Source organism: Mytilus edulis, chromosome 3 (genome assembly GCF_963676685.1).
Source record: "Mytilus edulis chromosome 3, xbMytEdul2.2, whole genome shotgun sequence".
In the NCBI taxonomy this organism is placed as follows: domain Eukaryota; kingdom Metazoa; phylum Mollusca; class Bivalvia; order Mytilida; family Mytilidae; genus Mytilus; species Mytilus edulis.
The window spans coordinates 9,270,390-9,284,691 of NC_092346.1; the positions used below are offsets into that span (position 1 = coordinate 9,270,390).

Sequence of the window (14,302 nt, forward strand, 5' to 3'; positions counted from 1 at the left end):
CTTTAATTCAAACTATGAGTTTTGTGGTAATAAGCATCGCATACATATTGGCAAGTTTCATAACATTTGGTTGAGGCAAAATTAAATCAAAGGACGTAAACCAGTTTCAAGATGTAAGGGAGCACAGACGGACAATGGCAATACTGAATGCAACCTCCACCATCGCGGGGGCAAAAAAAATCTGTATAATTGTTATTGAAATCCAAATTTTAGCATTGCACAGTACCATACCTTTCTTCACTGTTGCTGATATCGGTGAAAGACAGTTAACTTGGAAGTCCAATAGAATATATAAGTGTATCTGATCTTGATTTCTACATAAGCAGAATAAGAACTTTGAGCTCAATTTTAGTAACTGCAAGATTTATTCGCTATATCATAGTACATCTACAGTGAAAACTAGTCTGTCAACTTGAAGTCAAGTTCTAACCCCCTTATAAAGGAAAGTGTGTTCAACTTTGATCTTCATTGGCAAGTATTGCCAGCTTTTCTGCTGCAGGTTGATGTATGGAAAGTTGAGCTTTTCCAAAGTATTGAACCAGTTATTCGGGCCTGGTCAGAAAGAACAAACAAGAAAGCAGAACATATTTTAAACAAGAAAGTTCCAACAGCTTATTGTAACTTGGTCAATAAGTAAATATGTGACCTTGCGATAACTGTAGAAACCTTGTTAGTTTATTTTGAATAATTCACAATTGTGTGAAATAATGGCACACTATATGCCGTCAAATTTGTCCTGTAGCTAAAATCAGGTTAATATATTTTTTTACTTCCAAACTTTCAGGAATCAGTGAGCATCAATATCCAATTAAAAATATGTTGAATTTTTTAGCACAAGTGAGGATAAAGTGTAGTTTTGACATTAAAGGACGGACTTTATTTGTACGTTGACAAACAAGCTATGAAGAATTGATATTGCAGCATTCAACATAAAGAGTATTATGGCTAGTTATAAGTGTTTTTATTCCTCAAAACTCTGTAAACAAATACACAATCTAGTTTCCCCATCACACACAAATACATGCGATTTTGCCTTTTCTAGATGAGGCTTGTGACAATTGAAGGTAGATAAAATGGTTGTGAACTGGTGTATTATTAATGAAGAAGATATGTAGATATCTAGGTGCCAGTGAAGCATGCTTCTGTGTGCAGGATTTTCTGGCTGTGTTAAAAAACCCAGAGGTGGCCTTCCACTTTTTATGCTTTTTGGTCAGGTTGTCGTCTCTTTGACACATTCCTCATTTCCATTCTCAATTTTATCTTGATGTATTTTTATGTTGAATAAGTTGATTATTTTGTATTATGCTTTTTTTCTTGAAATAACTTAATGGGATTATGCAAACATGTTAAAAAAGAAATGGAGATCAAAACACCAGATTTATGTCTCTCTTTAATTGTATAAAAATTATTTATAAATGAAGGCAAATTTGTAAGTTAAATAACATGATGTATGAACACAAGTATACTCTTGGAACAAAACAGATTATTCCTCATATGGATTTCTGCATCCACTCTTGAACACTAAAAGAGACCATTCCACACTGATTCCTATTTTTTTTTAAATAAACTAACTATAACTTTTGACATATCATTTCCATACTAAAAATATGACCATATAAAAATCACAATCGTAAACAAATTTTTATCAAATGATTTACAAATAAAGCATTAATAGAAAATACATAAATATTTGGTATATCGACCAATGAGATGATTCCACTCATCATAAACACTAATGACTATGAAACAAAACCATTTCGTCAATAAAAAATTTAAGTTGAAATTGCCTTGATTATTCTTACAAGTTGAGATACATTAATTGCTGTTTTTAAGATATACTGCATAATAAAGCTTAAACATCAAGAAAACCAAGAGAATTGATAATTAATTGTTTAGCACTATACATTAATTTTCCCTCACATAATTGAAATAAAACAGGAAACAACATTTGACTAGAAATATCTCTACAGCTCATCTTGTCTCTTTATATCCAATAATTCTACCTCAAATATAAGTGTTGCACCACCTAAAATGACACAAAAAAACATCCAGTATACATTTTTGTATATATAACTGATCTTAGAATATCTACAATCTAAATGTACTTATAAATTAAGTTTGTAAGAAAATGCTAGTTTCGTTGATAAAATCAAAAACATGTATATATAAAGATCGAAAAGACAACCCAAAATTTTGGTATGTAAAGATTTGTTTTATGAATATAGTGAGTTAAGCAGACAGCTGTAACTCCTGAAAAAGACTAAGAGAATATAAGGCCACCATTTTCTATCATTGTTTTTATTCTTTTTTAAAATAAAATTGTATACTTTGATTACAATTCCTTTGTAAAAATATGTAATATTTTCTATTTTATGACAGCAAATGGTGTTAAGGTAGATCCATCTTAGATATTGAAATACCAGAAAACAAGGTCTACATCTTTAATAGAATGTGCAAATTTTGAGAGTAGTAGGTAATTTGTGTGTAAGAACTTTCATTTCAGTATAGAAAATGACATGTTTAATCATCATATTTATCGTTGTATTTTACAAAAAACAGAAAACTTTTGTTTCCAACTTAAGGGGAGGCAACTCAAATGCAAGGGAAGATAATTCAGATTGAAGTACTTTTTACAATAGAATGTGTTAGGAATTTACCTATTTTATAATGTAGCAAGAAAACAGGTCAGGTGACCCCATTTTTTCATTTTCTAAAATTGAAAGAATTCTGTTAAAGCTATCTCCTCACAAGTTATCTCAAAATTCTATGGTGAAGTTCACGCTTCATTGCAGAAAATCAGGTTTTCCATGCATAATCTTTACAAAATCTGTCAATTTTGAACACCGTGTAGTGTTAAAATAAGCCCTGTACCCATTTTTTTTTTTTTTTTAAAGCATGATATAAACTGCATTTTGGCAAACTATTAAAAAATTCTATGGATTATAATTTGGACACCCCATCTACCTTAATATGAAAAAGAATTATCATTATAAACATGACAAACTTCTTCACCTCACTTGTTCGTACTTGGACAAACACATCACTTTATGTGTTGTTTTTTTCATCAACTAAAATTACCTGGAATTTTTGGTGGAGCTCCTCTATCACCATATCCCATATCTGAAGGAATGACTAATTTCCTTTTTTCTCCAACACACATTCTAAAAAGAAGATGATAGTGAAAAACTATATCTCTATCTTATTCATAATATTACCAGATACATGTACATTCAACATTTGTTCAAGGGACAATAATTTAATTTTGGATGTAACACGTCTTCTGATTGGCTGACGTTATTTTGTTATGAGCCCATAGACATAATTTAATCATGTGACCATGACGTCATCAATGTTTTTTCAAGGTTTTCTACGGTTTAAAATAGAATTTAGAATTAAATGATAAGAAATGACTGTATTATTTTTTCTGTCTATTCGAAATAACATAAAAAATGTGGTGCACATGTACACTGTTAAATAACCCGCTACGCGCGTTATTCAGTGTGCACCAATTTTTTTATGTTATTTCTTCATAGACAGAAAAAATATTACAGTCATTCCTTAAATAATCTTCATTCATCTTTCACATCTTTTGTAAAGTATGTCAAGATGTAATTTGATTGTATGAATTAAATTGATTGACAATTGTAAAAAAATATATATAAGAAAAATCAAACAAAAAGTAATTCATTACTGATATAAGTACCAGTAGCAAATTTTAAAAGCTGAATATTTATGACAGTCTTTTCACTAGATTTTTCCTTATTTAATCCACTGACTTATCAAATTATCTTTTAATTCTAACATTGATTAAAAAATATACCAAGCTTTACAGTAAATCTTTATATAACTTTTTAAAACTTATCCCAATGAATAGGCATCAACCCCATACTGTACAACTAATTCCTGTAAAACTTTAATGATAGCCTTTCTTGTCAAGATATTTAAATCCTTTAACAACTTACCCCAGTAAACCTTGATCCCATCCTTTAATAACTTGTCCAGCTCCTAATGTAAAAACAAATGGTTCTTTCCTTGGTATACTGCTGTCAAATTCTGTACCATCTTCTAATTTACCCTGAAATTTATCAAAACATTTCTACTTCTATGCATGCTTTGATGAAGACAAAAAAAAAGTAGAACCACCATTTTGACCACAAAAAGAGAAATAGAAAGAGCAAATTGAAACTAATAAAACTCCTTGGAAAAAGATGATATTTTAATGTATCAAGTTCTTTTAATTACTGGAATGATATTACTATACACTGTACTGCCAACATACATATTTTCATTAGTAATTTTTTTTAAACTATTTTTGGAAATTAGTTTTCTTTATTGTTATTTTACTTTAGTTTGTAGTCAAATCTTAATTGATTTTTATACATTCAACACTGAGTGATAAATAGGGTGTTTAAAAAGTGTATAAAGTCAGATATAGTATATGATACATTGCATAAACAGGAAAAAATGGGTAGCTGTTTATCATGTTTATTTTGTTTTAAAATGCCTTCAATTACACAATGTGAGCAAACCCTGTATATGTGTAGAGTATCTACTTACATGTATGATAATAAAGAAATTGTTTATTTTTTCGAAAAACAGGATTTTCTTATCCCATGCAAAGATTACCTTAGCCGTATTTGGCACCATTATTTGTAAGTTTGGGTCCTCATTGCTCTTTAATTTTTTGCTTATTTTGATCTGAGCGTCACTGTCAGATGAGTCTTATGTAGACCAAAGGCCCGTCTGGCGTATTAAATTATAAGCATGGTAACTTTGATAACTATTTATATATCATGTAACATGATATATAAATGTAAATATACATTGTAGTTATCAAAGTTACCATGATGTATATAAAACATGTTCAGGACGTATGCATTGGTAATAATTTTTGTTCTTTTAGATGTGTATTATATGGGGACGAAGTCCCCTATTACAGTAATAATTCAATAAAAAAAAAAAAAAAAAAAAAAATCGGGAAAATTTCCCGAATTTTTCATTGTACTAATGAACTCAAAATCGTTCAATTTTTTTTTGTCATGTTTTTTAATTTCCGGATCTGCGCAGAACACATAACTCTACTTCCTTCTTCCGGTCTTGTTGTCGTGAGACTTTGATTAGTCTAGTAAAATATAGGAACTCAAGGAACACAATACCAATATTTCATTTTTAATCATTCTTTGTCTTTGGTATGAATAAACGTTAGGCCTACCTGATGCATTGCGTTTCTTTGTTTACATTGAACATGACGTCATAACTTAAATAACGTCACAAGTAAAATCCCTAACAACAGAACCAAAATCGGAAACGTTACGGTATTTCCGTATCTTTTTTTTTTAACAAATATTTAAATTACAAAAAAAATAAATTTAAACAAACTTCATCCCCATTCACAGGTAATGCCTGCCTCATATTACACTTACAGTATAATGCATGTGAAGTGTATCTCCTTTTCTAGATTTGACTGTACAGTTGTCTACCCTCTTCTTCACACCAATCTGTAATTTCTTCTTCTTTTCTTCTTCTCCAGCCCAAGCTTGTACAACCATTAACAGCACCAACAGACCATTTACAACCCAGCTTATCTTCATTCTGAATTTGAAATCACATACATTTAAAATTTATAATTTATAATTCTAAATGACAACCTCTCTTTCATGACGGAACATTTATAAGTTTGATTGATTATATGTAATTGAGTGATAATAGGTGGTTATATGATTTGTTTTATACAACCACTTCAGCACTATTGGTAATTTCAATCATGATGGCCAGTTTATATAACATGTATAAGTGGGAGTATCTAGAGTGCCCTGAGAAAACAATAGAAAATTGATAGGATAACTGGTCAATAGACAACTTTCGAGTTCGATACATTTAGGTCAAAAACTCTGGTTTTATTGAACATTGTTTGTGCATTTAGGAGCATCGTCACTTCTGTAATCTGTTCCAATGTTAAGCAAGTGGTTGGAAAACTATAATGCATTTTTGCACAAATTATTCTGCAAATTAAATTGTCATAATTGACAATCAGCACTGCTGTCATGGCATGATGCAGGAGTTGTGATAAAGTACTTACAAAACAAACATTATTTCTAGTTTATCTTGCACAATGACCATCACCAAGACCTTGATGAACATAAATAGTGCAGGGATACAGGTGATCCCCTCTATCTGGTAAATGATGTCATAAAGGCGGGCATGGTTGACAAGTTTTTTCTGGTGACGGATGAACTCGAAGGTGGTCTATTGAAATTGATGTACAAAGAACCTGTCTTGTGCTGGGTTCAAAATCTCACAAAAATTACTGCTGACAGACTGGTGATGCAGTAGATTGAGACCCCAATTGAAGTTTGAAGATGGTTGATTGTGTTCAATTTTTTCTCATCCTACCTTTACTAGCCATGCTAGCTGTAGGGTTTATCATCTTTAGTTTGAGCTCAACAAACATTGTACAGTACTAAACATGTATGTCATGTATGTACATTTGTACAAACATTTGTCTATGGAATACGCAATTACCATCAAAAACAGTTTGTTGTACTCTAGATGTCTTTTGGTGTTCATCATATTTCATCACAGTGGTGGATCCAGATTTTTTCATATTAAGGGAGGTTCCGCTGACTGACTTACAATGTATTTTTGCTGGTATCCCATCTGCTCCAGTTGCTTTTTTGACATTAACTTTATTTATGATTTTTTTCAGAAAAAGTGGAAAAAATCATAAATAAAGTTAATGTCAAAAAAGCAACTGGAGCAGATGGGATACCAGCAAAAATAGTTAAAGCTAGCAAATCTGTCGTTGCACCTCAGCTAACCAGTCTTATAAATTTGACTGTGGACACGGGCATATTTCCAGACAAACTTAAAGAAGCCCAAGTTACACCCTTGCATAAAAAGAGTGACCCACTACTTAAATCAAATTACAGACCAGTCAGTGTGTTACCTATTTTTTCAAAATTTTACGAAAAAATATTTGAAATACAGTTATACGATTTCTTTGATTCCATTTTTAACCCTTATTTATGTGCTTTCCGTAGAGGACATGGATGTCAGACTACGTTGCTCAGATTACTGGAAGACTGGCGTAAAGCTTTAGACAAAAACTTATATATAGCTGCAGTTCTTATGGATTTATCAAAAGCTTTTGACTGCTTACCTCATGAAATTTTACTAGATAAATTACTAGCATATGGTGTTTCTCCACATTCAGTATCTTTATTAAAATCATATCTTTCTGATAGAAAACAGCAAATTAAAGTAAACGGTGTTCTGAGTAGCTGGGCTGACATCCAAAAAGGGGTACCCCAAGGTTCTATATTGGGGCCCCTTTTATTTAATATCTTCATAAATGATATTTTTTATTTTGTTAAACATGGTACATTATATAATTATGCGGACGACAATACTCTGTCTTTTAGTAGTCCGGATTATGACCATCTCATATCAACATTAGAATCTGAGTCTCAAGTGCTTATTGATTGGTTTAAAGAAAATAAGATGCAGGCAAACCCTGATAAATTCCAAGTTATTGCTGTAGGGAAAAGAACCTTTGCAAAAAATCCATCTATACAAATTCAGCAAAATATTTTATCATGTGAAGAAACAGTAAAGTTACTTGGAATTGATATTGATTACCAACTAAAATTTGATGCACATATAAGTAACTTGTGTAGAAAGGCATCACAACAGCTGAATGTTCTCAAGAGAATTGGATCATTTTTAAACAGATTAAATAAACTTACAATTTTTCATACTTTTATTTTGAGTAATTTTAATTTTTGCCCTTTGGCTTGGCATTTTTGTACAGAGAAAAATTCTAAAAAACTTGAAAAAATACAAGAGAGAGCATTACGATTTGTATACGACGACTATTTATCATCCTCTGAAACTCTTCTTGAGAATGCAAAGGTTCCAACCCTACAAGTAAGACGCATCAGGACAATGGCACTTGAGACTTATAAAATTTTAAATAATTTGGCTCCTGTATGTTTACAAAATTTAATAAAAATTAAACACACTAAATATTCTTTTAGATACAGCAATATTTTGGATGTACCACAGGTAAGAACTACCTCATATGGAAAAAAATCTTTTAGTTTTGCTGCTGCTACTTTATGGAATAGCTTACCTGACCACTTCAGGACTGTTAACAGCTTCTCACATTTTAAGAGTCTTGTACAGTCCTGGAGTGGAACAGAATGTTTTTGCTCTGCCTGTAGATAACTTTGTGTTACAATATTTATGCTTTTTATGCTGCATTAACAGCCTGCGTTGCAACTGAAATTTTGTTTTTTACCTTTTAAAATTTGAAAGATTTGAAATTTTTTACTTTATAATTCATAAATTATTTAAAAATTAATTTTTAAACAGAAAATTTTTAAAAATTTTAGTGCTTCATATATATGTTTTGGTATTTTGCAAGATACATGTATTATCTATTTGCTTAGAGTTAATTTTTGGTGCTGCTTCTTATTATTTATTGCATGCTGCATGCCTTGTTTTATTTGTTATTGCATATGTTTTTATATTCGGTGAAAAGCTCATTAGAGCTTATGTTTGTATTGTTTGTCAATATGCCGAATCCAAATAAAGTTTTACTTACTTACTTACTTACTTTGCTCCAGTTATGCTTTAGTGATTCCCTATATAATCAACCCACAAAAATTGTACAACAATGCTTTTCATGTCAATGAAGATGTTAATTTGTATGTTACATTGAAGAAGCAGTTCCCAGGTTTTTATTAAGTTGATAATGGGCTTATAAATTTTCAATGAAACGAGAAACAGGTGGGGGGATTGGTGCATTATGGAAAAATAACATTCTGTCACAGGTTTTTTTATGAATCTACAAACTGTTTCCTTTGTCTACTCTAAATACATGTACATATGGGTCATCAAACAGAATCATTTGCACTTTTCCATTATGATGTCAGATATTTTGTATTTGTTGAAATTTTACGTGAACCTTTTAAATGTCCAGTTATGGCAAACAAATAGCGATAAAGTGTATTGATGCAGCATTTGGTTGGTCTGCATAACTACAATTTACAACTGTAGTTCATCAAAAAACACTAAAAATTAGACTATTCATATAACTTCAATGTCCTGCAGCGTAGCCAGGTAAAAAAAAAATAGCAAATAAACGCCTTCGGTGCTTGAAGTTGTAATAAAGCTAAAACAGTAAAAAAAAAAAAAAAGTTAAATGTTTTTCGTGGACTGTAAACAACACTCAAAACTCAAACAGACAACAGTGCCACTTGAGACTTTGAGCGTTCTAACTCTTGCCATCATTTCAATCAATTTAGAATTTCCCAAATGTACAAACGTTTGAAGACAATTTTGCTTACATGTCTTGTTTGTGCTGTGTAATTACTGACGTGTCGTATCTTACTTCGTTCGCCGGTCAGTTGATCAGTGTTGTATTAGATCTTTCTTATCAATGAAGATTCTGTGATCAGGAAAACACCAAGATGATTTCAAGAAATATCCAAAATTATATCTGGTTTCCTTATGTGTTTTCAACCAGCACATGCAATTACATATAGGGGACCAGTACAAACGTTTTACTATCAACTTCCGGTTAAAGCGGCGGCACAAGCCAAATATTTTGTAACTGCAAATAATCTATTTGCATCAATTCATCATCATGTCGTAAGAACAGTTTAATATCCTTTATCACTTATTCATGCATATTTCCTATTGTTTTTATCTCAATTTTCGTTATTCTCATCCTTATTTACACGGATTTTGGTGTTGTATTGACCACCACAAGTGTTTGTTTACATATTTTTTTGCACGGTTCACTGTACTAAAGGTCTCCATCCTCATCATACTTCCTAACACAAACATGGTGTAGCATACAATAAGATAATATTGTCGAGAATTTAATATAGTTGTTTTAGAAATACAAAAAATACTACCGGATCTGGCGTAAACAAACCAATGAACAGAACTCAAGAAGGGCCTTCCTTGTTTCACTTTTAGTTTATAAATGAGATGTGTTAATAATTCCCAGTGAAACAACTTATTTTCAAAGAACAAGTAACCAAATATGTAAACAATTTCTATTCACAGTTGACACTAGTCCTATAACATATGACTTCGTATTTTTATTCAATTTTTAACGTTTTTATACTGATATTTTCATTTTTATTTTTTTTTAAATGCGAAGTCATATAGAGATATGTTAAATTCTTTTAGCACTTTCCGACATCATTTCAGGTTCGGAACAAAATTGCTTAAATCTTCTTTCTATGTCAAATATTTAACGGGCCAAATATCATTTTAAATAACTTAAGCACGAAAACTATTAAAAAAAATACTTACTTGTGTTAAAGAAATAGTTAATCCATCACTTTAAGAAAATTTTATTCATGAGTCGGAGCTCAATAACACCAGTTTAAACATGGCGCAGAATAATTTTCGTAATATAAAATCCAAATGAAAAAAAACAAACTTATGGCATCGTTAAACGACGATTGGTTTCAATCTTTTTTAAATGTAATTTCTAGCTTTAAGATACAGAATAGAATTTAGTATGTTTCAAAAAGACAAAAAGGAAATTCTTATTAGCATTTTTATGAAACAATATCCTTGAAAGAAGGGAGTTAATTTTCCACACCACATAATCAATCATTGAATAGTTTGTTTTTTTTAAATCTCAATTGCAAAAACTCCCACATTTCCTAAGAGAACCATTATGTTTTATGGGTCCTGGGTCGTTCCTATGTGTACAGTGTTTTTAAAAAGCTCTAGATCTCCAATATTATAACATGACTGAATAACATCACATCACAGATATTACTAAAAAAAACTAGGGTCCATTCCAGTGACGTCAATCATTTTTAAAAACAAAAACATGTATAAGTAAAAAAATTTCTGAACTGTTAATGGTAATTTAAAAGTTTCAAACTGTAAGCAAATACATGTAATTAGACTCTTTATCTTGCACTTTTATATCAGTTTATAGTAAAACGGTTGACTTCTTATGTAAGGCCACATTGAAAAGAATGTCTGTTTCCCCTCCCCCGGGTCTACCCTTTGTAAACAGACCAGGAAGGCAGGTTCTTTTTTTTTTTTTTTTTTAACTGGATGTGATTGTCATAGCATGGTCACATGAATGGTTTGACTTGTATAGTCCAGGCCACTTATCAGTTGTTTGTGCTCAATTTGAGTGTATTTATTAAGATTATCAAACCTTCTGCTTTCAAGTACTTTCCAAAAATGGAAACAAATTATTTTCAGGAAAAAAAATAATTTCGATTTTTTTGTGGAAAATAATTTTTTGACCCGGGTGGGGGGAGGGGAAACAAACATATTTTTAATTTTGGCCTAACAGATATTTTTGGACGTTTTCCTCCCAAATCAGCATTTAACCATTCACTCATAAAAACATACATGTACAAAATGTATCAGTAATGACCAGTGGTATAAAATGTGTTTCTAATAATTTTGACTAATGATGAAATTTACTGGGTGAAACTGCTTATTTTATTTAGTTAATCTTGTTATCAATATCTTTTAATTGATCTATAATAAAATGACTTTTGGTAGTGTCTTTCTTTTTTAAATGATGTGACAATTAACCAGAAGGGTTATATGAAGAGTTAAGTATTAAAAGTAAACCTGTTAATTACCCAGACCATATGAGTATATACCCATATGGTCATGACCATACGCTTATGGTCCAAATACTCATATGGTCCAGAACATACACAATGCATATTACCACAAAATACAGATCAAATATGAATTTTGTAGACATCACTTTAACTGTTCTAGAGTTGTATAAAATGGTACCACTAATTCCATTCCTGATAAATGATATCACAAAGATTTAAGTTAAACTGCATTAACATTATATATTGTATGAACATGATTTAATTCATAGTTAATTGATATTTTATTTTATTTTTCAGTGCATTATTACAAAAACCCAAAAGTGAGATGACTCCAGAAGAGTTGTCCAGTAGGGAACAAGAAGAGTTTAATACCGGTCCCCTGTCTGTACTGACCCAGTCAGTAAAGAACAACACTCAAGTCCTTATCAACTGCAGAAACAACAAGAAATTATTGGCCAGAGTGAAAGCTTTTGATAGGTAGGTATATCAGCAAGACTGAACCATTGCATTTACATGTATGTCCCATTGCATGCATTTGTAAACTAATTCGAACTGTCACAGACAAATCATTGAGGGTTGTGATAGTAATCTATATTATTGTTTGTATTCCTTTCTTCAATTATGACAGTGATGCAACCTCTTTTTGATTTTTTTTTTCAACTTTGAAGGAGCATCCAATTTCATGCAAATTTGTATATTTTTATTGATGAAAATAAATAACAAACTGCGAAATCCAAATACCAATAACCTTAAGAATCTCATCATGTAGCATCTGCCTCACATCACCATCTGATTTCGTTTATTATGATTATTTCAGACATTGTAATATGGTATTGGAAAATGTGAAGGAAATGTGGACAGAGACCCCTAAAACAGGAAAAGGAAAGAAGAAATCCAAGCCAGTGAACAAAGACAGATATATCTCAAAAATGTTCTTACGAGGAGATTCCGTTATCTTGGTTCTCAGGAATCCAATGGCTACCAGCAAATAAATGTACAATGGTGTTCCATGGAAAATCAGAATATTTTGTATTGTAAAAACAGGACTGCAAAGATGCAGAATTGTGTATTTACTATGTTATCTGTCAGACTTGTTCTCTCTCGATAGGCTGGTAATTTCAAATTCAAACCGTGGAGTCTTAAAAAGACTTAAATATCTTTTAACAAAACAAGATCTTTGTTCAAAATAGTTTTGGTTTGTTGCATCAGATTTGAATAGAAATGACTTGTTCAATCATGATTTAGATATTCTGACACAAACTAAACGTCTAAAACAAAGTAATTTTTACATTCAGTCATTTTCATTCATTCAAAGTCATTATTTTATATGTACATTAGCAAATGTTCATTTTATACTAATAAACATGTTGTCATGAGAAAGTTATTTATTTACATTTATAGTACACATATAAATTGAGAATTGAAGTGCAGAATATATCACAAAGAGACAACCTGACCAAAGAGTAGATTGGTATTCAACACAGCAAGAAAAACCCACACCCAGTGTCTGTCTTCAGCTGGCTCCTAAACAAAAATGTGTACTTGTCCAGTGCTAATGGAAGTCATACTAAATTAAAAGACTAACGAAGACCAGAGGCTCCTGACTTTAGGCAGGGTTAAACATATTTTGTGAGATCTCCCCCTCCCCCTATATCACTAGCCAATGTATAATAAACAAACAGCAATATGCACAGTAAAACCACAATACAAAAAAAGACCTAGTCTGATGTCAGAATAGTTAACAAAAGAAACTAAGCAAAATGACAATAAGACATCATGTACATGAATTAACAAAGGACTGCTATACATTTTTGTAGTAGAATAAACATCATTGACTTAAATAACCCATCGTACAAGCATACTGGTAATAAGTAATGACATCATGAAAATGAAGCATAATGAATTGAATTGGGCAGTGTGTCTTGCTTCTTTGTTTTTGAAAACTTAAAAAAATGTACAAGCCAACTAGCATGACTAGGGATTTCAAAAAGTTGACATTATGATTTGAAAACTAAGTTATGGATTATATTCCAGGTTGCCCTTGCCATTCTGAAATTATGCCTTCTAAAAAAATAGTAATTTAGACATTTTCTTTTCTTAGTTACCAATTTTACTTTTCATTATCCTGCTCAAGGAGTTTGCAAGAGTTTGGGATATATTGGAATCCTCATGTTGGTCATAATTTGTTTCCAGATGATAGACTGGATTTTTGGAGTTCCATTGAAAGCTTTGATCCGCCTTAGACAATGAAAGACAGGTTATTTTTAATATTGTCTTTTTTATGGCACCTCAACAAAGTTGTTGGAGCCATATCCGTTATTTGCAACAAGCAATTTTTATGCATTTTTTATACGACCGCAAAAAAATTTGGTAGAATATTGGTTTCTGGTGGTCGTCTTCGTCTGAAGATGGATTGTTTCCGGATAATAACTTTTGAATAAGTAAAAAGAAATAAATAAAATTTTAACACAATGTTTATAACCACAAAAGGAAGCTTGGGATTGATTTTGGGGTTTATGCTCCCAAAGGTTTAGGAATTAGGGGTTCAAAGGGGCCAAAAACAGCATTTATCTAGTTACAGGACAAAAAGATGTGTATTAGTATTTCAATTGTTCTGAAATTTTACCACAATGTTTAAATACCATAAGTAGAAGGTTGGGATTTATTGTAAGGGGTTC

At 31.2% G+C, this 14,302-nt stretch overlaps 2 protein-coding genes across 2 annotated transcripts; one reads left to right on the forward strand and one right to left on the reverse strand.

Moving 5' to 3' along the window:
• Positions 1 to 1,372: 1,372 nt before the first annotated feature.
• LOC139515739 (peptidyl-prolyl cis-trans isomerase FKBP2-like) lies at positions 1,373 to 9,504 on the reverse strand. The gene is made up of 5 exons (XM_071305411.1): positions 9,351 to 9,504; positions 5,424 to 5,592; positions 3,963 to 4,075; positions 3,079 to 3,161; positions 1,373 to 2,026 (listed from the first exon to the last, which is right to left on the reverse strand). The coding sequence occupies exons 2-5, from the start codon at positions 5,589 to 5,591 to the stop codon at positions 1,965 to 1,967; spliced, it is 426 nt and encodes a 141-aa protein (XP_071161512.1). The 5' UTR covers position 5,592; positions 9,351 to 9,504; the 3' UTR covers positions 1,373 to 1,964.
• An 11-nt stretch (positions 9,505 to 9,515) lies between these two features.
• Positions 9,516 to 13,004, forward strand: LOC139515740 (small nuclear ribonucleoprotein Sm D2). Its single transcript, XM_071305412.1, has 3 exons — positions 9,516 to 9,654; positions 11,922 to 12,101; positions 12,442 to 13,004. Exons 1-3 carry the CDS (start codon positions 9,650 to 9,652, stop codon positions 12,614 to 12,616), a joined length of 360 nt encoding a protein of 119 aa, XP_071161513.1. The 5' UTR covers positions 9,516 to 9,649; the 3' UTR covers positions 12,617 to 13,004.
• The last annotated feature ends 1,298 nt before the right edge of the window (positions 13,005 to 14,302 follow it).

Excerpts from the sequence above, each read along its gene's own strand:
- LOC139515739 (XM_071305411.1), bottom strand. The coding sequence starts at position 5,591 with ATGAAGATAAGCTGGGTTGTAAATGGTCTGTTGGTGCTGTTAATGGTT. Across the intron at positions 3,162-3,962 it reads TGGGATCAAGGTTTACTGGG|AATGTGTGTTGGAGAAAAAA; the intron begins GTAAGTTGTTAA and ends TCTTCTTTTTAG. Across the intron at positions 2,027-3,078 it reads AGCTCCACCAAAAATTCCAG|GTGGTGCAACACTTATATTT; the intron begins GTAATTTTAGTT and ends GTGTCATTTTAG.
- LOC139515740 (XM_071305412.1), top strand. Across the intron at positions 12,102-12,441 it reads AGAGTGAAAGCTTTTGATAG|ACATTGTAATATGGTATTGG; the intron begins GTAGGTATATCA and ends TGATTATTTCAG.